Here is a 25,969-nt window from a genome sequence, read left to right as displayed (position 1 = left end):
AAACCAAGACACTTCAATCTACTTCAGAGTATAGTTTGCCTCCTTGTTTGATCCCAGTGGCAGAAAGTTCTGTCCCCTGGGCTCTAAATTCGAATTGTGGTCTCCTTACTTTGTAGAGGCGGAGGGGGAAATAATAATGCAGAGGTATTAAGGGTCTGAATGCATTTTATTTGACACCTCACAGTGGCAGCGGAAACATTCGAACCCACCTGGATATACATTTTTCAGGCAGGTGGAAATTTTGCCCAACTCTTAAGCAACTGGTGAGAAGTGAGGAAGCAAAACAGATTTAAGAGATGCTCAGTGAGCGCCGTAACCGGCTGAACAACTACCATGCGGAAAATAATGCTCACCCAAGGCAATGCCAGATTTAAATGGCACCGAGTTTGGAAATGAAAGGAAGAACAGCCCCATAGAAAGTATTAGCTTGTTTTCCTTCCCGGGGAAACCAGCTTTCTAGGGAATAACGTTTCTCCCAACTAAGCGGATCTGTGTGCCAAAAGGATTAAGGCACAGAAGGAAATGCTTGGCCCTTCAGATGTTTTGGACTGCAGCTCCCAGATTCTTTGACTGAACGGGGCTGATGGGAGCTGTAGCCCAACAACATTTGGAAGGCCACACGTTCCTCACCTTAGCTTATAGGATTGAAAAGAAAAGCTCTATTTCCACATGTAAGTTTGCAAAAAGAAACAATTTTGCCGGCTCCACCAGCAACTGAAACACAATGTGCCGCACGAAGTAACATAAGACTCACTGTGTGTGTATTTTGCGTGTGTCACTTTTCCTCCCTGCCTCTAAGGACAAAAGAAACAAAAACAAAGGGATGCCCAGAACCGGGGAAGGTTCCTATTTTGGGCTATGACTCCTAAACTGTTGGAATGTATAACATCCAGAGTCTTGAAGAACATCGCTTTTCCATGCAACCTCTCCGTTTGGTGCATCGCTCAACACTTTCAGGCTAAATCTAACCCCGTTCCGCCAAAGCTAAGAGCATACCCCCTCCACCTGATACCCAGCAGGAACCTAGATTCAAGAAAGGAAACAAGACAATTGAAAGTTGTGTGTGTGTGTGTGTGTTTAAAGAAAGTCCAGGCAACAGCAGCAGTTCTCCATGCGTGAAGGCATGACCGGCAATGCCCCCTTTATAAACATCACTGACCGGCTGGTACCATTGGGTTTTGCGCCGAAGGTTTTGGGATGTTACGTTTGGCAAACCACTCCTGGCTTTTGTCAGCGGCCATCGCCTGTATGAAAGAGGACCCAATGAGCCACTGCGCTGTGAAAGCATAGAGGAGAACCAGAGCGCCGCCAAAGAAGGGCCCAGGAATTCAAACATTTCCAATGAGCACTTTTCTTTACATCTGGACATAAGGAGGTTCTGATGCGCACAGGCATCAGAACTACCTTTTCGGACTACAACTTCCAGGACTCTCCAGCCAGCCAAGAGGTAGAAGCTGTGGTCCCCAAAGGACCTTTTCCAGTCTTGGTTTAGCAGTGCGGTAAAGAGAGACCGACTCACCTCATCTAAGAGTTTCTCCCCGTTCGGATCCACCTGGGAAAGCTCTCTGAAGGCTTCGTCCCCCACGAAACAGATTTCGTGCCCATCCTAAAGAGGAAAGGGAGAGAAAAAAGAAGCCGTGGGTGAAACATGGGTATTGGAATCCCCAAACTTGGTAATGTTTTTACAGCATACAAGTGAGAAGGCCCATGCCCTAGTTTGGGATTTCATTGCAGGGAACCAAAAACTGGTTTGCAAACCTGGAAAGTTTGGCATAGGAAGGAAAGGCATGACATGGAATAGAAATTCTGGTCTGCAGCCACATAATAGCTTTTCGCAGACTTGGAGCCAAATCTAGCAAGGCTACCTTCGTGTTCTTTTATATCTGACGCACAAAGGCAATAATGTTGTTTTTTGAAAGGGTACTCACGGGATCGGCTAAGATGACCACTTGGACGGTTGCTTTCCCCGGTGTGTCCAGGCTCACCAGCGGGGTCAAAATCTTCTGGTTCTCCTTCTTCATCAAGGCTTCGATATCGGGGAGCTGGAGATACCAAGTGGGGTCCAGGAAAGCAAGAGAAGGGCAAATCCCAGAGAGAAAGAGAGAGAGGGAAAGAAAGGGAGAGGAAGACGACACCAATTTACAATTGTTTGTTGCATCTTTGTTTTGAAAGCACACACAAAGCGTCCCTGTTTTCTGGCAATTAATAATAATACCTGAACCGAATCAAAGGCAAATCACTTTAACCAGGAACAACAGCACTGGGGATGATGGGGAAATGGGTTCTACCCGCGTCTTAGTTGCCCACTGTGGCAACTGAGGCCTCACCTGTTCCTTGGGGCAAGAGAAGGCGATCCTTCCAAAGGCAGTACCATGGTCCACATCTTTACCAATGCCCTGCAGTTCTAGCTTACACTGAAAGATTAGAAACAAAAAACAGGGATGGGGAAGAAAGAAGACATATCCGTAAAAAAGATTTCAATGAAAACCCTAGTCTATTTACTTGTTGTGTTGTGTTGCGATCAATAAAACCTAGTACAGCTATCTAGGCTATCTGACAGTCTGTGGCTGGCATCTGCATGGTGGCATATGTCTCTTTTTGGTCAAGAGTGGCTGAGACACTCTTGACACCTTTGCTTTCCGATGGTGCGTTGTACACAAACTTTGATGTGCAGCCCCACCTGGTTGTCCGCATAGCCGAGGAGAACCCTGAGCTTGGCTTCGTCCTTTTCGTACACCTTCATGCCCAGCAGCTTGGACCAGTAGTCCACGGATTTTGGCAGGCTGGACACAGCCAGAGTCACCTTCATGACAGGATCTGGAAGGACACGAGATGGTTAGGTTGGGCCCTTAGCACAGAGCCACATCTTCCTAAATGGGGGTGTGGGAAGGGGGACAAAATAACTGCAGTTTGACACTATTATAGCTCTCACGGCACCATCCAATGGAACCCTGGGATGTGTACTTTATTGTGACCCCAAAGCTCTTTGACAGAGAAGGCTAAATAGCATACAAAGCTACAATTCCCAGGATTCCACGGAAGTTAGTGCTGTCAAACTGCATTCATTCTGCAATGTAGGTGCACCCCTAGTCCAAAACTTAAAACTATGCTGTCTCCTTATTGTTTTTACTGCCTTTGGAGAGACATTTGAATCTTTCAGAATAGGAACAGACCCCCCACAAAAGCCAGAAACGCATCCAATGATGGTGTCACGAAGCGTGATAAAATGGGGAAAGCCAAGAGGACCGGATCGGGATCCTAGGAGGGCTGGATTTGATCCCGGATTCTAAGGTTCCCCACCAGTGTTTCTAGGTCAACCCTCCATGATTCCAAATACAAAGGGTTACAGGAGCGAAACCAGGCCCTGTGCCGCCTGTCCCATGCCCTTTGCTGCTTACCTTTCTTTGGAGAGTCTTTCTCTTCCAGGAAGAACTTGTACCCACCAGGAGCTTCTGTCTCATAGATGCCAGCTGAGATCTCCTTGAGCGGCCAATGCATCTTTTTGGCATTGCTCACAGCCTGGCTGGAGGCAATAGTCATTCCCTGGAATAAAAGGAAAGTGGAGGAATACATATTAGCAGATCTAAAACATTAAGGGTGCATCCATACTGTACAAATAATACAGATTGACGCAATCTTGGGAGCTGTGGCTCCATCCTATGGACTCCTGGGCAGGGAATCTTGTCTAGCGTGACTGATCTCTCCAAAGAAGTGGAGATAAGTAGCCAAGAAATCCTATAAGAGCACATATTGTGATAAGGACTCTTTACATTTTTAAAGAACGCCATACGAATTTTAATTCCAGGAAGAGGGACTCGATTCCGATTCCCCGCCGTAAAGAAAGCGAAGCCTACCAGAAAGTCATTGCCGAGGCGGTAGTCTCCGACGCCGTAATTGTAGGTCAGCTCTGCGACAAAGTGTTCATCCTCAGGACCGTAACCCACCATCGTTTTACTCCATTTGCCATCGTAGGGACTAGTAGAAACACAGACATTTGTAGCCAGCATTGACTGGACTGATTCAATTCATGATTTCAGTTGTCTCTTTCTAGAAGACTCAGTTTTAATGATTAAATCAATGTAGGAACGCTAATATAAAACATATTCACGGATGTAGGTTACATCTGCGCTGCAGAAATAATGCAGTTTAGCAATAATTTAATCCAGTTTGAGACCGCTTTAAACTGCCCTGGCGCAATGCTAGGCACTCCTGCAAATTGTAGTTTTGTGAGACACTGTGCTTTCTCTGGGAGAAAGTTCTGGGGCCACAATAAACTACAGTTCCCAGGATTCCCTAGCCCTGAGCCAGTGTAGGGATTTAAAAGAACGGGATAACGCAAGAATCGAAACCGCGTCCGCCTTGAAATAAGCGCTCTGAAATCTGAAGGGGGTCACGAAGGACGCAAAATGGGGCGAGAGGGAGCAAACATGTCCCATCTTGCTCCAAGCTTCCCAACGAATCCTGGTTTTACTGGTTCAAACAATGCGGAGTGTTGATCTTCTCCTTCGTAAATCTCAGCGCTAAAGCCGCGGGGATAAAACGCACCCATTGCAGGTAGCTTTGCAGCCTTCTTCAAACTCTTCGTGTCGCAGAACCTGTCGGAGGAAGCACAGAGAAAGGGACCGTTCAAACTTCTGCCAGACGTTGGCCATAGAATTGCTTTAGAGGAGCTACAGGTGCCTTCTCTCTAGGAATCTCTAGGCCCTTCAGTTGGTTAAAGTTGACCATAGAGCTGCACCGGAGGACCCAGGTGTTCCTAGAGGGAATGTATTAATAAAACCTGTGAATAATCAAATCCGCAGAAATCAAAGCTGCAAATGTGGAGGGATGAGTGTATTTTTAAATATGTCAATATCCCCCCCCCCCCCGGGCATGAATCATAGAATCGTGGAATAACAGAGTTGGAAGGGACCCCAAGAAGGGCCATCCAGTCGAACCTCATTCTTCTTCCATGCAGGAACTCTCAAATCAAAGCATCCCCATTGACAGATGGCCATTCAGCCTCTGCTTAAAGACCTCTAAGGAAGGAGACGCCACTATAATCTCCAAGGAAGGAGTGTGTTCCACTGTCAAACAGCCCTTACTCTCAGGAGGTTCCTTCTAATCATAGAATCATAGAGTTGGAAGAGACCGCAAGGGCCATCCAGTCCAACCCCATTCTTCTGCCATGCAGGAACTCTCAATCAAAGCATCCCCATTGACAGATGGCCATCCAGCCTCTGCTTAAAGACATCCAAGGAAGGAGACTATACCACAATCTCCATTTAGGGAATGTGTTCCACTGTCAAACAGCCCTTACTCTCACAACGTTTCTCCTAATGTTGAGGTGGAATCTCTTTTCCTGGAGCTTGCATCCATTGCTCCATTGGGTTCTATTCTCTGGAGCAGCAGAAAACAAGCTTGCTCCCTCTTCAACATGACATCCTTTCAAATATTTAAACAGGGCTATCATCATATCACCTCTTAACCTTCTCTTCTCCAGAGTAAACATCCCCAGCTCCCTAAGTCTCTCCTCATAGGGCTTCATGGTTTCCAGACCCTTTGCCATTTTAGTCTCCCTCCTTTGGACACATCATGGCTCCAGTTTTGCAACATAGTTGTAGCATCCTCTTGTTTCTATTCTCACAACAACCCTGTGAGGTAGGTCAGTTTGAGAGAGAGAGAGAGAGAGAGAGAGAGAGAGAGAGAACCGTGGTTTGAGCTCTGGACTAAGTCCAGAGACCAGGCTCCGATTCCCTCTCAGCAATGAAACCCAATGGGTGAAACTGGGCAAGTCACACTCTCTCAGCCTCAGAAGGCCATGGCAAACCTCCTCTGAACTAGCCTTGCTAAGGAAAAACCTCAGAATATAGGCTTGCCTCAGTGTGTTAGACTCAATGCTAATTGGTTTGCTGTGGCACCAGAGCTCTCTCTCTCTCTCTGTGTGACATAATCTCAAAAACGAACTACCATTCCCAGAATCCCATGTGCTCCTTACGCGCATGCCCAGTAGCTCCCGGTAGAAACGCGCCGTTTGCGCTCGGTCTCCGACTTTGAAGACGAAATGCAGCGCTCGCCTGGGATTCATTTTTCAATCTCTTATGGTCACAAAACTGTCACGTGACGCCCGCCTCGCCATTCCTTCCCGTCGCGGCGGGATGACGTCACATTAAAGGGCCATTTCTACAAACATTCCCCCCTTTTTAAATATTTTTATTGCCAGTATACTTTCTTTTGAACACAAAGTGAAGACACTGCCTTTAAGAGTATATAAAAAAAGAAACAAATAATAAAACATTTAATGTTTGATTTGTTTGAAGAGATTGGACTTCAACTCCCAGAAGCCCCAACTAGCTTGATTAACACTGAGGCATCATGGGAGTTGGAGTCCACCCTCCACTAAAAATATCTCCTTTTTTACTGAAATCTCTGTAACACTCTTCCTAAAACTTGGTTTTTGGATTCCAACTCCCAGAATCCCCAACTCGTTTGCCCAACATTGAGGCATTATGGGAGTTGTAGTCTCTTTTTTTGACTGATATCTCTATAAGATTCTTCCTAAAACCTGGCCCTCCATAAACATAAAAATAATAAACTTTGGCATGTTTTATATAGAGTTTTAACTTGAGACTGTTTTAGATTTGTAAGCCGCCTTGAGTCCCTGTACTGGGAAGAAGGCAGGATATAATAAATATAATAAATATAATAATAATAATAATAGCAGCAGCCAGGAATTCTGGGAGCTGAACCTCCAATACAAAAAACCTAAACACTTTTAGGACCTAAGTTTTGGAAATAATTCACTGAGGCCTAGTTCTATTTTTTTTCAGTCAGGGCCTCAGCGCGCGCCGCTCTAGGCCTTGCACATCTATGGTCGCCGCCGCCATTTTGTTTCGAAGGAAGCCCTTTTAATGCGAGGGACGTCGCGGCGGGGAAGTCTCGCGAGATTTCTATAGAAGCCGCGGTGGGGAAATCTCGCGAGATTTCTATAGAAGCCGCGGCGGGGAAGTCTCGCGACATTCCTTCCCTTGAAGCCGCTGCCCTGAAGTAAAATGGCGGCGCTCATGAGGCGAACGAGGGAGGCCTTTTCCCTCCTCAGGCCGGCCTTGGGGAGCCCCGGCGGCCCCGAGGGAAGGAGAGGGCTGCGGGGGCTGAGGAGGAGGCCCCTCCAAGTCTTGCCTCCGGCTGCGCAGCAGCAGCCAGCCTCGCCCAGAGGGCTTTCCCCATTTCCCGAGGCCCAAAGCGGGCTCAGGAAGAAGGCCCCGCCGCCATGGAAGGAGGAGAAGGCGAAGAAGAAGGCCCCTCGGGAAGAAGAGGAGGAGGAGGAGGAGGAGGAGGAGGCCCAGCTGCGCTATGAGCGAGCGGGGGTGGGAGACAAGAGGCTGAGGTGACAGGCCTCCGCCGCAGGGGACGCTGGGAGTTGTAGTTCCGCATAGTGGGAGGGGGTCATTTGAAGGTATAGCCGTGATGGAATCAATATGAGAGAGAGAGACTTTGGGGCTCACTGAAAGGGAGAAGATGGCAGCAGGGGCTTCCCTAGACCCAAGCCTCTGAGGAAGGAGACCCAAGTCTAAGGATGGGTGAATGGGGATGCTTTGATGGAGAGTTCCTGCATGGCAGAAGAATGGGGCTGGACTGGATCAGGGCCCTTCTTGGGGTCTCTTGCGACTCTAGGACTCTAAAGCATAATAATAATAATAATAATGTTAGTCTCAAAGGTGCTGCAAGACCTCTCTCTACGTGCCGATTCTACAGACTAACAAGACTATATCTCTGGATGCACGTTACATACTCTCTGCAAATGCCTCTGAGGGAATAGGCTTAGACCTAGGTTGAAGCCCATGCTGCCAACTTCTTTCAGTGAGTCTCAAAGGGGCTACGGAGTGACTCCACAGACTAAACAAGGCTATGCCTTTGAAGACGTGTTACGTATTCTCTCCAAATGCATCTGAGGGAGTAGGCCAAAGTCTACAAAAGCTCATGCTGCCAACTTCTTTCTCAAAGGGGCTACAAGACACCTCTACATCCCTGATTCCACGGACTAAGAAAGGTTCTGTTTTTGAATATGTATTACGCATATTCTCTCCAGATGCACCTGACGGAGTGGACCAAAGTCTTTGAAACCTCAGCCTGCCCACTTCTTTCTTTCAGTGCTACAAGATCTCTCTATAGATACTGATTTAACACAGCCATATCTTTCTTACATTTAACACTGTGATGACATTAACCTTCCCAGTGACGCGCAACGTTACCTGTTCCTCTAAACGTGGCATTTTAGGGGGCCTAAACATTACCGAACTAGATTGGTCTGTATGTAGAGAGGTCTGGCAGCACCTTTGAGGCTGGCTGAAAGAAAGAAGTTGGCAGCGTCAGCTTCCATAGGCTTCAGTCTACTTACTCAGATGCATGTCTGTCCCTGGTTTCCGCTCCACTAAATTGCATCTGAACTGAAGCCTAGGAAAGCCATGTTGCCAACTTCTTTCTTTCAGTCAGTCTCAAAGGTGCTGCCAGATCTCTCTAGTCTACATAGACCACACTAGTTCAGTGAAACCTGAAATATAAGGTTATATTCAATATCTTGGGTATATTCTTTTAACTTGTGTTGTTTTAAAAGGTGTTGCCTCGAATCCAATTACTGGGATGTAAATGAATACAATATTAATACCAATGCTAATCACGACAATAACGATTCCTTGGGGGAAAGGTGAGGTGGTACTAGGCCAAGTAAAAGCTCCCAGGACCTTAACCGATCTTTTTTTGCTCAACAGCAAAGTGGTGACGCTTGCCAAGTCGAGGGCTTTCCGCGAGAAGCACGGGAAGATCGTTCTGGAAGGCAGGAGGCTCATCCTGGACGCCCTGGAGGCGGGCGCCGTTCCCCAGACGCTCTTCTTCAGCGCCGTGGATCACGTCAAGGAGCTGCCGGCGGCCAAGCTGAAAGGCGCCAATCTCATCAAGGTGAAATTTGAAGACATCAAGACCTGGTCCGACGTCGTGACTCCTCAGGGGATGATCGGTAAGCTGACTTCGAGGCGGCAGCCAGTGTATCAGATGCGAAAGGGAGGGATCCATGCGCTGGGTTTTAATAGCAAGGAGTACCAGTGTTTGGCGGGGGACAGCTTCTGAGAACCCTTCCTTGGGCTCCTATGCAGTCATGATGCTTCTGTTTGTTTTTAAATACATTAATTTAGAGTTATCCTTCTTTATGGAAAGCATAAACATGTTCATGTCCTATCTTCTCTCATGCGGACAGGATGAATACATGGCTCCTTCCCGCACTAACTCTTGACCCTATGAGGTATTTCAGGCTGGAAGAGACAGGGACTGAAACTGCCTTCGTGACTTCCATGGCTCCCTGTTGATAAGATTTCCTGCATGGTAGAAGGGGGTTGGACTGGATGGCCCTTGCGGTCTCTTCCAACTCTATGATCCTATGTTTCTAAGTGATATTCCATGTGCCAGTTAGGTGCTCCTAAGGACTACCCCACACACCTCATTTGCTTCTCTCTTCCCTCAGGAATCTTCTCCAGGCCAGACCATGCCAAAATGACTTATCCTGAGGTCCAGCGCCAGCATCGGCTGCCTCTTTCACTCATCTGCGACAACATCCGTGACCCGGGAAACCTGGGCACCATCCTGAGGTCGGCAGCTGGAGCAGGCTGCAGCCGGGTGTTGCTTGTGAAAGGTAGGCCCTGTTGTCTAAGCAGTGGAAAGGGGCTGGTTAGGATTAGGCATTTATTCTTGAGCAGGTTAGGAGGAAAGGCCCTTGTGAGAGTGCTTGGTCTCCTCTGGAGTCAGCAGGATTGGACAGTCCCAGGATCCACCAATTAGAGCCAATAGATGGGGAGGAATAGCTGGAAATGATTAGCTTTGCGCTGCCCATTGTTCTTGGTTTGCTGCCAATCCGTCTCTTCTGGGGGTTTAATCGTACCTCTTTTCTCCATCTCCTTCTCCCGCTTCAGGATGTGTTGACGCGTGGGAACCCAAAGTGCTCCGGGCAGGGATGGGCGCTCATTTCCGCCTCCCCATAATTTCCAACCTGGAATGGGAGGTCGTGCCCAACTACCTTCTCCCCGAAAGCTGCGTCTACGTGGCCGATGGTTCCCACGCTGCCCCTCAAGTTGAGACGGAGCCGCCGCGCCCAGCCAAGGCCAGCAGCCACGGCTGGGTCTCCAGGCCCTACAACCTGAAAGCCCAGCTGGACCGACCGGATCCGAGTGACCATTTGGACAGCCTGGAGGAGCACGAAACGGTTGAGCTGGAAGCCCAGTGCTGCTATGACCCTTGGATGGACGTCCGTGTGGCTGTGGTGATTGGGGGGGAAACCCACGGCGTGAGCGAAGAAGCCAAGCAGCTGGCGCAGCAAACGGAGGGGAAGCGGTTACTCATCCCCATAGTCCCCAAAGTGGACAGTCTGAATGCCGCCATGGCTGCTAGCATACTGCTCTTTGAAGCCAAGAGACAGCTGCGACTAACGCAGCAGGCGGAGGTCGAGACAACCCATACTCCTGGGCACCTATGGCATCGTTGAGGATGTAAAACAAGATGCACCAGGCCAAGCTGCCTTGAGAGCCCTTTCTCACCCTCTCAGTGAAATTGCTCCCACAGCTCCATTATGGAAGGAGCCCAGAAAATGTCAGGAAGAGAGGCAACTGAGGCATCAGAGTCAGTTAAGTCAAAGCCGTCCTGTTTTGAAATCCCAAGTTTGCTCCCTCACGAGTTTAGAGAGCCAAAACACCTCCTCCCAGGCGGCGTTTGCCAAGGTATATTTGAAAAGAGCCTGCTTTTTCCCACCCAATTTTTCTTCCTTTCCTGGCAGAAAAGGCGGCATTGCTGTCTGTATTACTCAGCAGCTGGCGCAAGATCCGGAATGACATCAGCGTCTCTTTCTGATCTCCTGCCAAGGGCACAAAACAGATCTTCACCTTTGGCAGGCTACTTTGGGCCGCCCTCTTTCTCCATTAGCTCCAGTCTCTTTGTTCAGGCATGTTTGTGTCTCTTCCTGGTTCCAGTTTTCTTTCCTGCTGTGGAGATACCTTTCCCCCTCCAGCGCCAGGTTGGGCTGACTTTGCAAACTCCTGCTTGGAAAAACATGCCCATTTCCAAGAGCTTTTTCTCCGTTTCGGCCTCCAGACGGAAAACTCAGGCGGCCTGTCCTCTCCCACGGATTGCTTCCTGAGCGTAAAAAGCCAGCCTGCTATTAAAGACTTGCTCTTGTTTTCTGCTGAAGAGCAGCAGCCTTACTGTTTACATGGAGATCAGATGTGCACAGAATAAAGACTTTATTATTGCTCTCATTTTCTCTCCATGTCTGTTTAGTAAGGCTCCTCTGTGTCTTTTCATCTTGCCTTTAGGATTTTTGAGGGGTCTCAAAACCACTACATCATACTGGGATGTTTTTGATCAGCAACACGGGCTGCAAAGTGCATTTTCGCCACAAGATGGTAGTGTATCATCCAAGCCATTTTTCAATCTATCTTGCTAAGAAAGTGCTGTAATTGGGGTTACCTGTAAGTTGACTAAAGGAATGACGCCGCTCTCTCTCTCCCTCCCTCTCTGTTTCTCTGTACTACGATTGCTAACTTCTTCTTACTCACAGCAGCAGGCCTGCTTTCTCGCTTCTGGGCTGAAGTTAAAACGTCCTGCCTCCCTGAAATTTGGAAGAACGGAGAGTGATTTAATCTTGTCCCCATTCCAGCAGCTTTACTCAGAATTGATGGGGTAAAGCTAAAACCTCCTCCAGGCCCAGGAATCTGGGGAACTGTGTGTGTGGTTGTATGTACAGACTACTATGCACCCTTGCCATATGTCAAAAAGTAGACCAGGGGTCGGCAACCTACGGCCTGCGGGCTGGATCTGGCCCGGCGAGGCCTTGGGACCGGCCCCAGCCTGGTCCTGCCGCCGATTGCTGCCCCTGCCGCAGCTTCCGCGCCGCTCCGGGCGCCATTTTGAGTTCAGCCCCCCAGTTGTCTGAGGGACAGCAACCCGGCCCCCGGCTCAAAAAGGTTGCCTACCCCTGAACTAGACTTACAAGGCCCCAAGTTTGCCCACCCCGGCTTGTAACATTTGGGTAGAACTTACGACCCATTTCCAAGCTGTGTGTCACTTTGGTGTGGTTTTAGTTATACAATTGCCTTGTGCTTCCACATTACTCATTCCCCCCCTCTAAAACATGGTTAAATATTTCTCAAGCCTGTCCAACATGCTGCTTTGCTGGAGTCCTCCTTTCGGCCCACTCCCCAAGGTTTCACGGCCGACTTGGCTGCGTGACGGCAAACCACATTCCTGGCAAGTTGGGTTCCTAGAACAGTTTTTATTACAAAGTTCCAATCAGCATGTGCAGTTTTTTTACAACATCCGCTGCGCGCTTCAACCGATGCGTTCGTTTTCTCCCCGCCCTTCAAATTGGCCAGAAATGGTACGGTCAAAAAGGCAAAAGTCACATCAATGGGGAGTTGCTCGACCAACTAGATCGGCTGTGTGGGTGTATAGGGTATGTCATGAAGAACAAGAGGGATTAAAAAACGGATGAAGAGGAAACGGGGCTGGCGGGAGAGGAGAATATTAAACATAACCCTAGGCTTCATTTTAAAGTCACTGAGAGGTGGTGAGAGGGTGGGTTCAAATCTCTCGACACAACAAAAAGTAGTCCAACCTACTCAGAGTCTATGGGAAAGTCACCTAGAATCTAGTTGACTGACGCATCCCAGTAACTGGGGAGTATGAAAGGAGGCTGCTGGTGCTCTCATGTCCTCCTCATGCGCTTCCCAGAGCCAAATGGTGGGCTACTGTGTGAACAGTACATTGGAGTAGGCAAACCTTTGATTTAGTGCAGTGTGTTAGCTTTTCTGATGTTCTTCCCCATTGCATGGGGAAGCCCAGATTTAATTTAGCAAGGTCAGTTCCATGATCTGAGTGGTTGCAAAAACACTATAACTGCCTGCGAGCCACACGGCAGGCAGGCTATGGGAAATGCTGCAATTGCGGTTGCCGTGAGGTGTGCTTTTAAATAAATGGGAGGACCACTCTCTGCTCACCTTGGAACTGGGCTTGGCAGTCCGCTTCCCACAAAGACCCAAAACCAAAACCGATGGGGTGAAGAGGGGGAAGTGTCAACTCAGGCCATAAAGCAGCAGCTGGTGAGGAATGACTTATGTGCTTACAGACAGGAGAATAGCATCCTTTTCCCAGAAGAAGAGAGGAGTTTGGATTCCACACCCGGTGAGTATACATTTCAACCAAAGGGCTGTTTCTAAAGTTGCTACTATGCACCTGCCACTTACCTGGACCTCCTCCGCTAAGGGTTTGACAGCAACACGCCACATCCGCCAAAGAGTTCTACCAGGAAAGCGAGAAAGCTCTGCTTGCAATAAGGGGCAAGGAAAAAACAACAACAACAATTGGCATCCAGACTCCAGAGCACACAGACCTCCAAAAAAAAGACCGATAGGCCTGTTACAGACTGCCAAAATAACGCTGCTTCGGTCTCTTTGGAGGTATGCTACTTAAATGATGCATGCATCCTAAGAATCCGGAAGCTGCACCAAAGCTGCCCTCCAGTGCTTAGGAATGGAGTGTGGCTTTGGCGCGACCTCCGGACTCTTAGGACCCATGCATCATTTAAATAGCATACCTCCAAAGAGACCCGAAGCAGCTTTATTTTGGCAGTCTGTAACAGGCCATAGTTTCCCGGTCTAGCTCTGGCTCGCCTTGTGAGGATGCCTTCGCTCGCCAAGGCAGGGAAAGCTAGGTGCTACTCTGCTGTCTTCTTCTTTACATGGCAGACACAGTCAGTGAGCCACATTCAAGAGTACACAGTTCACACTGATTTTAATTTTTTTGTGACTGAGGGGGTCTGAGCATGTTTCCCCCTACAAAAGAAATCTATACCCATGAGATGCCACATCCAGAAAAGACATTTCAATGTAACCCCCCGTTTTTTCCTATAGAGAGATTGCGCCCTCGGACACCATAATAGAGGAAAGGCACCGAACCTTTCCCAGAAAGGGCTAGCTCTCTTTGTTTCTTTGAAAAAGAAGCTGAAACCCCCCCAAATCCCTTGACAGCGCACCATGATAAGTGAAGCCAATTTCAGTTTGGTATGGTTTCCCCCTTTTGGGCAGCCGACAAAGGAGCTGTTCCTCTCGGCCAGATTCCTAGTCTGGTGGAGAAATCCCTTTACTCAAGCGATGTAAAGACGAGGAGGCAGCAGAGAGGAGGTCTTACTTACTTCAGGGTACGGCAACCCCAAATCCCAACCTGCAACACCGCCATGTTTAAAACCAGGGTCCCACCCCGTGTGGGAAGAGCAACCTGCTGCCAAGGGTCGGGTCTCAACAGAGCGCAGATGCACTTTGGGCTAAGAGAATCCAGAAGGGTACAAGCCAAGTCCCCCCACCATCTCCTCACTCCAAACAGCACCTTGAATTAAGAGGAGTGGAGGAGAAACGCTGTTTTAAAACAAGGCACCGCGAGACTGCCGAAAGAGTTGGGTTGTGCGCCAGGTTTGGCAAAACCCCCACAATGTTTTAAATAAAGTCTGAGTGGGGCAGTGACGCTAGAAAAGGCCCTCACCCGCCCCAGACACACGCGCTCCCCCACGTCCAGCCTCTGATCCGCTTTAGATCGGCTCGGGCTTAAGCTTGTCCAGAAGAAAGTCATTGACAAACGCTTCCACGATGTCAGGCGTGATCTCCTCCACGTCCATGACGTACTTGGCCCGGGCGGACATGTCCAGGATGGTGAGGAGCGGGGCGGCTTCGGGGAGGTTGGTGTAATCCCGCAAGGAGTCGGTCATGTCGTCCTGCAGATATACCAGAGGAAGGGAGAAACGGAGCCAAGAGAAAACCTGGTTAGGCTGAGGATAAGGGGCAGGAAAAGCAAAGGAAGATGCAAACGTACCTCGGTTCAGAAAGCAAAGGACACACTGGACCATGCTAGCCATGAGGAAGGCAGCTTAGTCTCAAACTAGACACCCTCGGTTGTGGTTTTAGCAGAGAAAAGGGGGCTTTGGGGATTACAGCTCCCAGGCAAGCATGGCCAAGGGAGCTGTAGTCCGAGGAAGACTGTTTCCTCATGTTCTGGTCTTCTTTGTGAGACATCTATTAAGGTTTTCTGTCCTCCTTAGGAAAACCATCTCCAAAGTCTCTCCAAAATGGAGTGGAACCTCTTTTTTCAGAGGCAGTATACTACTAAATACTGAAGGGGAAAGCTGTCACCTCTATGCTCCTCTGCGCAGCCAGACATTGTAGACAGGGCTTTTCATCCAACTGTAAGCTCCTTTCAGGCAGAGGCCTAGATCTTATGTGCTTGCCAAACCCTGCCAAGAACAACAGGCCCTGCGTTGAAAGACGTATTATTGTCAGCCCAAGGCAGGTCTTGCAATCTAGCAGAGATTTCGGTGGGAAGAGAGGAAGAGGGGGAAGATACGCTGCCTTTTGTCCCAGCCAGGCACAACCCTGCCTCCTGGCCCTGCCTGTCCATCAAGTTACAATGAAAACCAGGGCGAGGGGCTGCAGATGAATGCCCCCCTCTTTGGCCTGCTTAAAAAGGGTGAAATCCAGGCCAGGGGTTAAGCTTTCTCCCACTTTTGGGGGAGGTGGGGGAGGCCAGAACCGAAAGGCTAATAGAATCTGTCCCCACTCCTCTTGTGCATCAGCCTTCCTCTTGGAGAGGCTATCTGAGAGCAATAGGTTTGAATGTGGGACTCCAGGACTCTGGAGAAGAGGATTCAAATTCCTACTCAGCCGTGGAAACCTAAGGGGTGACTTTGGACAAGTTACACTCTCTTAGCTTCAGAGGAAGGTATCCACTGAGGTTTGGTTCCAGGATCCCCCATGGATAACAAAATCTGTGGACACTCAAGTCCCATTAAATGTGATGGTACAGTAAGATGGTGTCCCTTGTACAAAATGACAAAATCATGCTTTCTGGAATGTATATTTTCACACCGTGGATGCTGGTATCCGTGGATAAAAAACCCACGGATATGGAGGGCTGACTGCAATTCTATGGTCCAGCTTCCCCTCTTTGTGGCAACCAAATGGCTGCCTAAACACCCACCCCAACGCCAGGGCAGACCTTTGTGGCAGCACTGCTTCTCCTGAACTACAAAATGGCGGCCATCCATCCTCAAACGCACAACTAAGGCTGGAATGGGCCATGGAAGCTGAGCTGTGGTATGGGGGGTGCCCTGAAGCGCCAATCACCCATTACTGTTCCTCGATTGGCTAGCGCCAATCCGACAGCACATCGGGAGGCGGAGGAGAGGAGATGTCCAATGGCACGCCAGGACGCGGGCGCAAATCCAGACAAGCTTTCCGGACAAGGGACGGAACGCCATTGTTGCCAAGCCGGTCGATAGTGGCACCGCCCCTCCGTGTCCTCTGCTACTCGTTTCACCCTCCTCCATTTTGGAGTTAAATGGGTGGCGTGGAACAAAAAGAAAACACAATAGGCATATTGCTTTTTCTCCGACAAAGGAACCTCCCAGCCCCTCAACCCCGCAGGGTCGGCGTGTCGCCTCCCAAGAGGCGTCTCCAGGAGCCAAAGGCGGCTCAACAAGGGCGTCTCCCGCTGACCCTGGTTACGGGTGGCCCACAAAGGTGGAGCGCCGCGAGGTTTGCTTTTCACGCCATTCACCTATTTGCTTCTCCGCCGTGTATTAATGTTAAAGGAGGCGTGCGCTGAAAAAACATGCACAGAAAAGCCGGCCTGAAACCGCATTGCCTGTAAATCAACGCCGGGGCGGCACCCATTGGCAACCCTTCCCCTGGCGCGGGGGGCACCCCAGAGCCGCAGCGGAGGTGATGAATGGGTCATTCAAGGGTCTGTCGGCCGAGCAGCCAAGCAGATGGCGCTGGGAATGAATGAAGGGCAGTGTTGTTTTGTTCCTGTTTTTGTATCAGCGGCCACCACCGAGAGGCATGGGAGAAAGAGAAGAGCGGGAGCTGGAAATGAAGGCTGAGAAGGGGGGGAATGTTTCCCCACAGCTATGGGGAAAGGGGGGGCTGGGGGACCTTTGTTTTAAAGCTTGCTTTCCCTACAAGGGGCATATTCAAAAGTCCCAGAGGTGGAGGAGAAGGTGGGTGGCAAAGGACACGGAGGGCTAGACCAGAGAGAAGAGGCACAAAGGGGTTTCCAGAAGCCAGGAGCCGCACATCTGCACTGTATTATTCACTCTATTTCGGGTCTTTCAGGCTGGGGACAAGGCTCCTGGACCCATAGGTCTAGCCAAATTTTGGGTTGGATGGATACTTCTGTGTAAAGGTATTTTGTAGTGGAACTCATTATGAAAGCTCAAAGGAAACTATCATCATTAACGGTAACTAGATTTGCACAATAGGCCAAGCCAGATGTTTCTGGAGAGCCCACTTCAACAGCTGGCCCCTGCCACTGTGGTGTGATATTCAAAGGTATACTGCCATGGGACATGGAAGCTTGTTCCAAGTTGTTGGGGGCACATAAGAATGGCAAAGGTGCTAAATCTGCTCAAAAGATCACCTAGTCCAAACGCCAACGACCTGGACGGATGTTCTTCAGTAGGACTGGCATTCAAAGATGGACTGCCCTGGTACATGGAGGTCTCACACCCTTTCCTGCTACCAGGACTGAGCAAAAGTGCATCTGAGTGTATGCAAAGTGCCATAATTTTCCACCACCACCACCAAATAAAATCCCAGTTCCTAAGGCCAAGAGAATCACCTGCCTGTATTCTGAATGTAAGTCACAGGGATCGCCCCAACCTTCCCTCGCCTCACTTTCCCCGTACCTCTCCGGCCACGAAAAACAGCAGAGGTGCCTCTTCGTCTTTGGCTTTGTATTTGGCAATGATTTTCTCTGCGATGGGCTGGATCAGCTGCTTGGCTGCCTCGGATTCCCCGTCATCATCAGAATCTGCGGGACAGAGAAAGAATAGGGAAGCTGATGTCTGGCCTGGAGTAAACAAGGGACATATTGGAGGGTGCGCTGAACCAAAAAGGCCTTACTGTTTAGATCAGGGGTGGACAACTGCAAAGGGGAGCAAAACCAATGCATTTGCAGTATTTGGGCTTTCGGGAGGAGTCATTGTTCGACAGTCTGTAACTCTGGGGTGCTTTAGGAGCCACATTCTGGTGCCCCAAAGCCAATGTGGTCCATAGATCACACTTTGCACACCCCAGTTTAGCCGTTCCTTTTTCTTTTACTCCACCCTGCCTTTCCAATCGGCTTCTTTTCCATCCAGGAGGAAGCTACATTCTCTAGTCAAGATGTCAAGCCAAACCTAGTCGACCGGAGAAATTCCAGAGGAAACCTTTCCCCGTAGACAACCGCACCAAATATCCAAAAGCATCTTCCCAGCCCCACGTCTAGACGGCCTCCTTTTTTGCCCTCCTGCGGAATTATGGCCTACATTTATCCACGGCTGCTTCAAAAACCTTTCTACCCCGCCGTTCCTGCCACCTTTCAGGAAAGAGCTCAAGTAGCTTAAAACATCACCTTGAAACCAATCGGGTAAGAAAACTGAATGCTCCGAGAAGCACTGAAAGAGATGCGAGGAGAGCAAATCCATTTGATCAAAATTCTGGGGCGTGTCAAATAAATAATGGTGCCGGGGATAGCAATTACTGTTCTTCTCAATGAATGCACCACATTTGTGCCCACTGGCTAGAAATGTTTGTTCTTCCCTGGAAACTCCCCAGGAAACCAGCAGACAATGACTTGGGCATCGGCACCGATCCAGGGACCACCGCTTTGAGTATCACGGCTCTAAGTGGCCCAATGGGAACTGAGTGTGCAAAGAGGAGGCAGAACTGTGCATCTCCGAAAAGGGCACTGCTTGGCGACTGGCACCTTCACGACGCAACATTAGGTCACAGGTTGCAGGATAAAGACCACAAAAGGGACTTGGGGATGCATGCAAATGTCTGGAGTTACAAGTAGGCTTTCTTGGCAGTGGCACCCAGGATATGGCGATTCTTCCCAACTCAAGCGTTGCACCTGGCAAAGACTGTATTAAAATTGTTGCAGGCCTTTTAACGGCTGAGCTCCACATTTTCCATATCGGAGTTTGTCATACTGCTTAACCAAGCGTTTTAATTTTTACTGCCGGGTTTTGTCATGCGCACTCCTCCTTTTGGCTGCATTATGGCTTTTATTGCTGCCTTTATTCATATTTATAAGAAACCTTTTGAAACGCCAAGTATGGTATTGAAATTTTCATAGTATATTTGGTCTATTACAAAGGCTTCGGGCTACATGCAACGAACTCTGCGACTGACGGATTCTATTGTATTTTTGATTTCCCTTTATTATTATTATTAAAAGCGAGAGAAAGAAATGAAACAAAGCTCTCAATGCCATTTCCCAAAGACCCAACAAAGAGGAGGGACACACCACACATTTAACAACATGCCTAAAAACCAAGTGCTACAAGTTTGGGTTTAAAAAAGAAACATCTATTAGGGTAACATAAAGATAACAGCCAGTTTTCAATTAGCGGATTCCCCATACACTCTTTTTCCCCCATAAGGTGGGAATACAATTGGGTTGGCTCCCATATTTGTCTTTTTTAAATGCTCACTATAAGGATTTTTCCCCCCGACTTCAAGAGAAGATGTAAGGATATAAAGAACAATGTAAAACAAAGAGGCTACTAGCCTGCCTTTCTGTTTTATTAGTCGTCTCGGCAAGAGTGACAGAGATAGATGGTATCTCCAGGGGAGGTGGGGTTGCAGAGAGGTTGACATTTGTCCCTCCATGACAAACACTGGGAGCCAAATGGCGCATGGCGTTGTGTGGGGACATGGGGATGCGAATGACTCTCTAAAACCGAATCCTTGGCAATATTCCCTGGATCATCCTCTCCCCAACCCAGTCAAATCTGCCCAGTTTCCGTCTCCTTTGGGGAAGGGGCATGAAGAGGGGAGACATTACTATGGGACCCCCTCCAGAGCCGTCCATCACTAGCAAAGCAGGGCCCCATCAATCACACCCCAGGATGCGCAGCCCTCTATTCCTTCCCACTCAGCCCCAAGAAGACACAGCGGGGATGGTTCCTGGTCGGGGATGGCAGATCCCCGTGTCATAAATAAGGCTTGAATAGCGAATTAGGGGTTAGGGGAGTTCAAAAGGGCCAGAATTGGTGATGAATGGTTTTAGGGGAGGAAAGCTAGCGAGAAGAATTTCTCCATGACTGGTGTGTGAACCTCCCTGAGAATTGGTTTGCAAAAAGAAGGACTAAGCTTGTGTTTTGAGAGGGACTGCAAAGAAAAATAGAGGTATTTTGGGATGGTACAGGATTCCAGGATGTATTTTTGCATGCTTTCATACACCTGGGGAGACTTGGTGTGGTTTAGAGCCCACTTAGTGGGGTGCGAGGGCCACACTTTGCCCACTCCTGATTTACATGCTATCAAGAAAATAAAATCAGAATGCATACTAAAACAAAACAGGGAGAGCCAAAGCCGCGAGGCTGGCTTTCCTTTGTCTCGCAGCCCCTGTCTACCTCCCAAGGAACGTTAAGACGGTGTACAAATCACACAAGCGGATTTGCCCGCTGCAAGAAGATCCATGAAAGAGCAGGTTGGCCAAAGGCCGACTGGAAAAGAAAAGGATCTAAACGGTGTGCCTGAGCACGCCTGCTGCGCACGCCGGGAGTCCGAACGAAGGGCTGGGAAGAAATCACCCGTTAAGAGCGAGATCAAACTGAAGGCCAATGAATCCATTACGTGGGGAGGTCCTGCGCACACACCAGAGACACAGCCCCACATCCGATGCCATTAATTCAAACCCACAACTGTGGGAGGGGGAGCTCAGAAGTATGCCGGCCGAAAAGCGAGGGGACTGGCCCCACACTCCAGGGGGTTACAAACAACCGCATTCAGACACAGCTGGAGCCCTCCATCAACGGATGCGGAGAGGATGTCCGGGTAGAAAAGCAGCAAACTCAGCACATGGAACTGGCATTGTGAAAGAACTCGGCAGACACACGACAAGAGCTCATCCTATTAACGGACATCGTCTCCTGGGGCGGGCAGAGAGGCCATTGTTTGGGTACGATGCAGCCTTCTTACTATCGGCAGGAACTAGTTCTCCTTGGGTTTGTTCAGAGACAGAAATGTTGAGGTCTCAGCAGCAGAGCTGCGAGGAAGAGGGACTTCAGGTATATTAGAGACATCGAATTAGAAGGAATCCCAAGGGTCAGCAAGTCCCATTCCTTGCAAATGCAGGAGCTCCACATCTCCAGTAAACCAATCCCTAAGTTGGATACAGTAGTGAAGGCAGATAAGAGAAAGAGGGCTGTTTCCTTACCTACGAAAAGCACCAGGCAAGGGCCTTCGTTCAACTGGACAGCATTGGAGTCGGTTAGCTCCAAGACGGGCTTGGGGTACCAGGGGAACTCTCGGCACTCCATGTCGTTCAGCACCTCCACTCGGCCTTGCCGGGTGATGATGTCCCCCTTGGGGTCCAGGACGATGAGAGTTGGAATACCTGGTGCAGTGGGGAAGGAACAGAAACACAGGAGAGTGAGAGGAGGAAAGCAAGAAAGAGCTGCAGGAGAGTGAGCTTGTGTGAGACGCACATTAATGAGAATACATCATCAGTTAGGATAACACCTTGAGAGACTGACATCTGAAGAGTTTGAAAGAGTTCCTTTTTTGGACTACAACTCCCAGAATTCTCACCGCTAACATGACCACAGAGTAGATCAGAACACTTATCCCCCGACGCTCAACCATTCACAGTTCTTTTCTCCTTTGCAGCCACCTTGGGATCATTTCTCCGGCTTCTCCTGTCATATTCCTTGCACACTTCCCCAGTTCCCCTCCATTTCCAAAACCCTGACATTTGCCAAGAGAGAGCCAATCTCCTTGCAGCCACCTGTGTTCCCAGCTGTCCCGGAATCGAGTTTCTTCCATGTGTGGCCAAAGGACACACACACTCTCTCTCTCTCTTCCCTCATCCTCCTTTCCATCCCTTTGGAGCCAGCAAAAAGCAAGAAGAGTCGAGGAGGCCCACACTAAAACAGTGCAGAAATATGGCAGGCTTAAACCCCAGCTTCCAGATTCTGGGAGTTGTAGCATCCTGCCTCCTCCTCAATAATGCACAGGGGATGTCTTGAACCTGGGACTATGCTGGCTACTTGCCGTAACAAACGAAACGAAATGTAATGTAATGAACCCGGGACTTCCCATGCCAAGCAAGTACTCCGTCCACTGAGCTATGGCAAAGGCAAGAGGGTTTAAGGAGGAGAGGCAAAAACCCCTTCTCCTTCATCCTTGTGAATGGATGCATTCAGCCACATCCAAATTAATCTCCTGGAGCCTGTGTATAATTCCTCCGCAACTCTCCCACCCTCTTATCCTTTTAAAGTACACATCTCCGAGGCACAGGGAGAACAAGAGACCTTGTCCTCTCCCTACTTCAGCTATGTTTTGGGAAACAGAAAACACACGCACAAAAGGAGAGGGGAAAGCCTTTGCAGTCGGTCCAACAACCCAGAGGCATGCAGAAGGAAAATAAGGGGATGTTTTTGAGCAGCAGTGTGTGTGTGTGTGTGTTTGAAAGAGAGAAAGGAACAATAAACCTTTGCCAAGAACTTTGCTAGGGTTTAGGAAGTCTTGCAATGCTGCTCATTGTAAGTGGAGGAGTAGAACACAATGCAATACTTTCTAGGGGAAAGTGTGCTGCAAAGACACTCCGTGTGTTATTCTTGTTTGTGAGTCTCTTTCACGCAATGACAGCACTCCAATCCAATGTTAGATGCCACGGCTACATCCAATGGGGCCCTGTAGTTTTGTAAAGTATTGAGAATACTCAGCCAAAGACCTCTAGCTACCCCCCCCCAAACTACACATCCCAGGATTCCATAGGATGTATCCTATGGCAATTGAGAGGATCAGAGTTATGTGTACAGTGAGGAAGGTCCTAGAAACAGCTGGGAAATGTTACTGTTTGGGGCTACTTCGCCCAGGATCCCCCAGCCAACAACAAGGAAAGAACATGCACAATATAAAAAGAAAGTGGAAGACACTGAGATGTGATATTTATGTTGCCCTGAAAATAGTTGGTAAAGGCACAGCTTGGGCAAATGATTGCTTTGGACTACGGTGCCCCAAATCCCCCATCCAACATACAAAAGGAAAGGTGCAATATAAACCAAAGAAGATCCAATGTTCATAAAACAGTTGGTAAGGCCTAAATACTTGAACGGCATCAGGTCCTTTCTGATTTTGGAAGCTAAGCAAGGTCAGTCTTGGACGGGAGACTGCCAACAAATCCCAGGTACTATAGCTTATATTTGTTTAGAGGAAAGGACTGGCAAAAGACACCTCTGAATACTCCTTGCCTATGAAAACCCTACAAAATTCATGCGGACCACCATATGTCAAGACTTGAAAGTGCGCACATGCACACACAAGGCCACGTGCTGAAAATGTTACAGGAAGAAAACAAGGAAAACCCTGGAGGGTTTCTTCTGGGCTTTTTGGTCTTACCTTGGATGCCATAGAGCCGGTTAAGACGTGACCGCCTCGCCTCATCGGCGTAAGGGACAGCTAGCCAGGGCATCTCACTGAAATACTGTTTGAAGGAATCTTCTGACCTGGAATTGGGGAAGAGAAAGGTGGCAGGGCTTATTGACTTGACACCGAACCGAACCTGGCCACAAGCATCCAGACCTATCTTGGGGATTAGAAACACAGTTGGTCTGCTCACAAAAGGTGAAAGCTGTCAAATCCATCCCACCCAAGCAAAAATATTTCTCATCCCTGGCTCAATATCCATTACCTATCTGCACTAACGAAGACAATCTCAAATTTTTGGCCCGCTTCCTTGATTTTCCGGTAGGATTCGACCAGCACCCGGGTAAGGCTTCTGCAGGGTGGGCACTGCGGAAAGAAAGAGGCAGAGAAGATTAGGATTAAGTCTGCGATCTCATACGCAGCTTTGCCCGCCTAGTCCCCTACAGCAAGTAGGAATCGCCTGCGAGAATAAACTGGAAGAGAACAAGCTCTTTATTCCTCTGCTTCCGCCAGCAGTGGAACCAGTCATGCATCTACAGTTAGCTGGGTGGCAAGACTAGGAACACTGTGGACTAGGAACGCTGTCACATTTTCCCTGTCGAAACACAACAGGCAAAGCCAATGCGTCGCTACTGGAACTGAACGCATCCTTTCCCGGACAGTTCTGCCAGGAGGCAATCGCGAGACATAACGTCTCTAGAGATGGAGTAAAAATTGGAATCAGGACAGTTTAGCCGTAGGCTGTACTGAGCTAAAAAATAAAAATCACAATTCAAATCATCCTCTTTAAATTAAAAGGAGTGAAAAACATTGTAAGAGTCAAACATCCCCATTCACAAGTCATTATATTCTTGGTGTTGGTTTGTCTGCTTATTATTATTGCTTCCACGGCAGTGTTGGTTGTACTTCTTCAAGGTATGGGGAAGGGGACTGTGCACATGCTCTGAGACAGTGTCAACCCATATCCCCCACCCAATGTTGGGGTTCTGCCACTGGCTTCCATGAGACTGGGGCAATACATCCACTCTGGATTTTAGCCTGTACTTTAAAGGAGCTATCCCATGTAGTGCTGGACTGTATCCCCAGAACTAGTTCAGATCTTTGGAAAGCTCTTTCACAATGGCCTGTTCCAGACTGCCAAAATAAAGCTGCTTTGGGTCTCTTTGGAGGTATGCTGTTTAAATGATGCATGGGTCCTAAGAGTCCGGAGGTCGCGCCAAAGCCACACTCCATTCCTAAGCACTGGAGGGCAGCTTTGGTGCAGCTACCAGATTCTTAGGGTGCATGCATAATTTAAACAGCATACCTCCAAAGAGACCCGCTTTATTTTGGCAGTCTGTAACAGGCCAATGTGAACTAAAATCCAGACTCAACTTGATTCCCCACTAACTCAGAAGCCAAGAGTTGCCACTGGGTTCAGACCTGGCCAGACATGAAACTATGGGTCTCCTCACCACCCTTCCAAAAAAGAAAGAGGGTTACGATAAAATGTGTGGCTCACCCAGTGTGCAGAGAAGTAAACCCCCACATGGGAGCCCTCCAGAATGGTGCTATCCTGAGACTGGCCGCTATTCCAGAGCAGGGGTCCGGCGACCACCTCGGTGAACGGCCGGGGACCCCAAGGGAACTCCAGACCTGCAACAGGAAAAGGAGAGAAGCACAGAAGCCATGAAGCATAAAAGGAGCATCACGGGATCCCAAAGGAGTTTCAGACTCTCTCCTAGGCCTTCTGCACTGTCTGAAAACCTTAGGTTTTCATGCAAGCTTTCAGGGTCATCCTTTTTATAGCATCTTGCCCAACAAAGAGACCCAAAGATCTCGGAGGCTTGCGCCCATTTTTACCTGTCACATTTTAAAAAGTAAGCTCAGACGGTGACACGGAGACCCCAGGACCGGACTTACCCTCTGGGTCATCTCGGATTACTAAGAGCCCGTTCCGGCAGACGACTTTCCCGGTGTTGGCATCTATAAATATCAGCGACGGGATATTGGAGACTCTGAACTTGTTCCAAAGTTTCAGCTGGAAGGAAAGGAGAGAGAGAGGAGGTCATAAGACAACAGCTCAAGGAAAGCACAAAGATCCCAGGAGGTGGAGACATTTTTTCCAGATATCCATTTTTGGATACAGGTCTTGGACTACCGAAAAGAACAGAGTCTGTCTTCTCCATCGATACCTTCCAGCATTTCACAGGTGCAACATCTGCACATTGAACTCGGTTTGCAGCAACTGAAATAAACTAAGGATCGGGGTAAAACTGGGAGTAGGCTAGAGATACTAGGACATTTGAAAAAGTGGGATAGCAGAGGATCAACTGGGACTGTCCCTGCCAAATCACGATGCTGGGAAGGTATGCCATTTAAAACCAAAAACCTTGAAGGAGATGAGGCCGGACAACCAAGCTTACAAGCATTCAACTTGTCTTTCAAACCCATTAAATCTCAGCTGCAGGAAATGGAAAGAGAGAAAGGCCCATCAGGGGACGCAGCCC

The 25,969-nt window shown here is 48.9% G+C and overlaps 3 protein-coding genes across 4 annotated transcripts in view; 1 reads left to right on the top strand and 2 right to left on the bottom strand.

The window, feature by feature from the left end:
- Window positions 1-147: 147 nt before the first annotated feature.
- Window positions 148-13,322, bottom strand: LOC149301441 (glyoxalase domain-containing protein 4-like). Of its 2 annotated transcripts, none has more exons than XM_089484184.1 (9): window positions 13,260-13,322; window positions 4,546-4,595; window positions 3,855-3,975; window positions 3,399-3,543; window positions 2,681-2,817; window positions 2,328-2,414; window positions 1,929-2,042; window positions 1,520-1,606; window positions 148-1,244 (listed from the first exon to the last, which is right to left on the bottom strand). In XM_089484184.1, exons 1-9 carry the CDS (start codon window positions 13,299-13,301, stop codon window positions 1,152-1,154), a joined length of 876 nt encoding a protein of 291 aa, XP_089340310.1. In that variant the 5' UTR covers window positions 13,302-13,322; the 3' UTR covers window positions 148-1,151. The 2 variants fall into 2 exon arrangements, with proteins under 2 accessions (XP_089340310.1, XP_089340309.1); XM_089484183.1 differs by lacking the exon at window positions 13,260-13,322 and adding an exon at window positions 5,978-6,257.
- On the top strand, window positions 6,991-11,273 carry LOC149301442 (rRNA methyltransferase 3, mitochondrial-like). The gene is made up of 4 exons (XM_089484180.1): window positions 6,991-7,366; window positions 8,748-8,992; window positions 9,494-9,661; window positions 9,939-11,273. Exons 1-4 carry the CDS (start codon window positions 7,032-7,034, stop codon window positions 10,505-10,507), a joined length of 1,317 nt encoding a protein of 438 aa, XP_089340306.1. The 5' UTR covers window positions 6,991-7,031; the 3' UTR covers window positions 10,508-11,273.
- LOC149301440 (nucleoredoxin-like) overlaps window positions 12,275-25,969 on the bottom strand; it is a 38,695-nt gene continuing 25,000 nt past the window's right edge. The window contains exons 2-8 of the mRNA XM_089484182.1: window positions 25,383-25,500; window positions 24,982-25,115; window positions 23,746-23,846; window positions 23,454-23,560; window positions 21,268-21,447; window positions 17,747-17,871; window positions 12,275-14,779 (exon numbers count right to left, since the gene is read on the bottom strand). Coding sequence (XP_089340308.1) covers window positions 14,597-14,779; window positions 17,747-17,871; window positions 21,268-21,447; window positions 23,454-23,560; window positions 23,746-23,846; window positions 24,982-25,115; window positions 25,383-25,500 — 948 coding nt within the window. The 3' untranslated portion in view covers window positions 12,275-14,596. The remainder of the gene's footprint in view (window positions 14,780-17,746; window positions 17,872-21,267; window positions 21,448-23,453; window positions 23,561-23,745; window positions 23,847-24,981; window positions 25,116-25,382; window positions 25,501-25,969) is intronic.

The sequence above is a fragment of the Sceloporus occidentalis genome, unplaced genomic scaffold (genome assembly GCF_023333645.1).
Source record: "Sceloporus occidentalis isolate IW3139 unplaced genomic scaffold, rSceOcc1.0.p SCAF_21, whole genome shotgun sequence".
NCBI classification, from domain to species: domain Eukaryota; kingdom Metazoa; phylum Chordata; class Lepidosauria; order Squamata; family Phrynosomatidae; genus Sceloporus; species Sceloporus occidentalis.
The sequence above is the reverse complement of the archived record's forward strand: the minus strand, read 5'-3'. Positions and strand labels throughout refer to the sequence as shown.

Excerpts from the sequence above, each read along its gene's own strand:
- LOC149301442 (XM_089484180.1), top strand. The coding sequence starts at position 7,032 with ATGGCGGCGCTCATGAGGCGAACGAGGGAGGCCTTTTCCCTCCTCAGG. Across the intron at positions 8,993-9,493 it reads GACTCCTCAGGGGATGATCG|GAATCTTCTCCAGGCCAGAC; the intron begins GTAAGCTGACTT and ends CTCTTCCCTCAG. Across the intron at positions 9,662-9,938 it reads CCGGGTGTTGCTTGTGAAAG|GATGTGTTGACGCGTGGGAA; the intron begins GTAGGCCCTGTT and ends CTCCCGCTTCAG.
- LOC149301441 (XM_089484183.1), bottom strand. The coding sequence starts at position 6,067 with ATGAATCCCAGGCGAGCGCTGCATTTCGTCTTCAAAGTCGGAGACCGA. Across the intron at positions 3,544-3,854 it reads GCCTCGGCAATGACTTTCTG|GGAATGACTATTGCCTCCAG; the intron begins GTAGGCTTCGCT and ends CTTTTATTCCAG. Across the intron at positions 2,415-2,680 it reads TCGGCTATGCGGACAACCAG|TGTAAGCTAGAACTGCAGGG; the intron begins GTGGGGCTGCAC and ends CTAATCTTTCAG.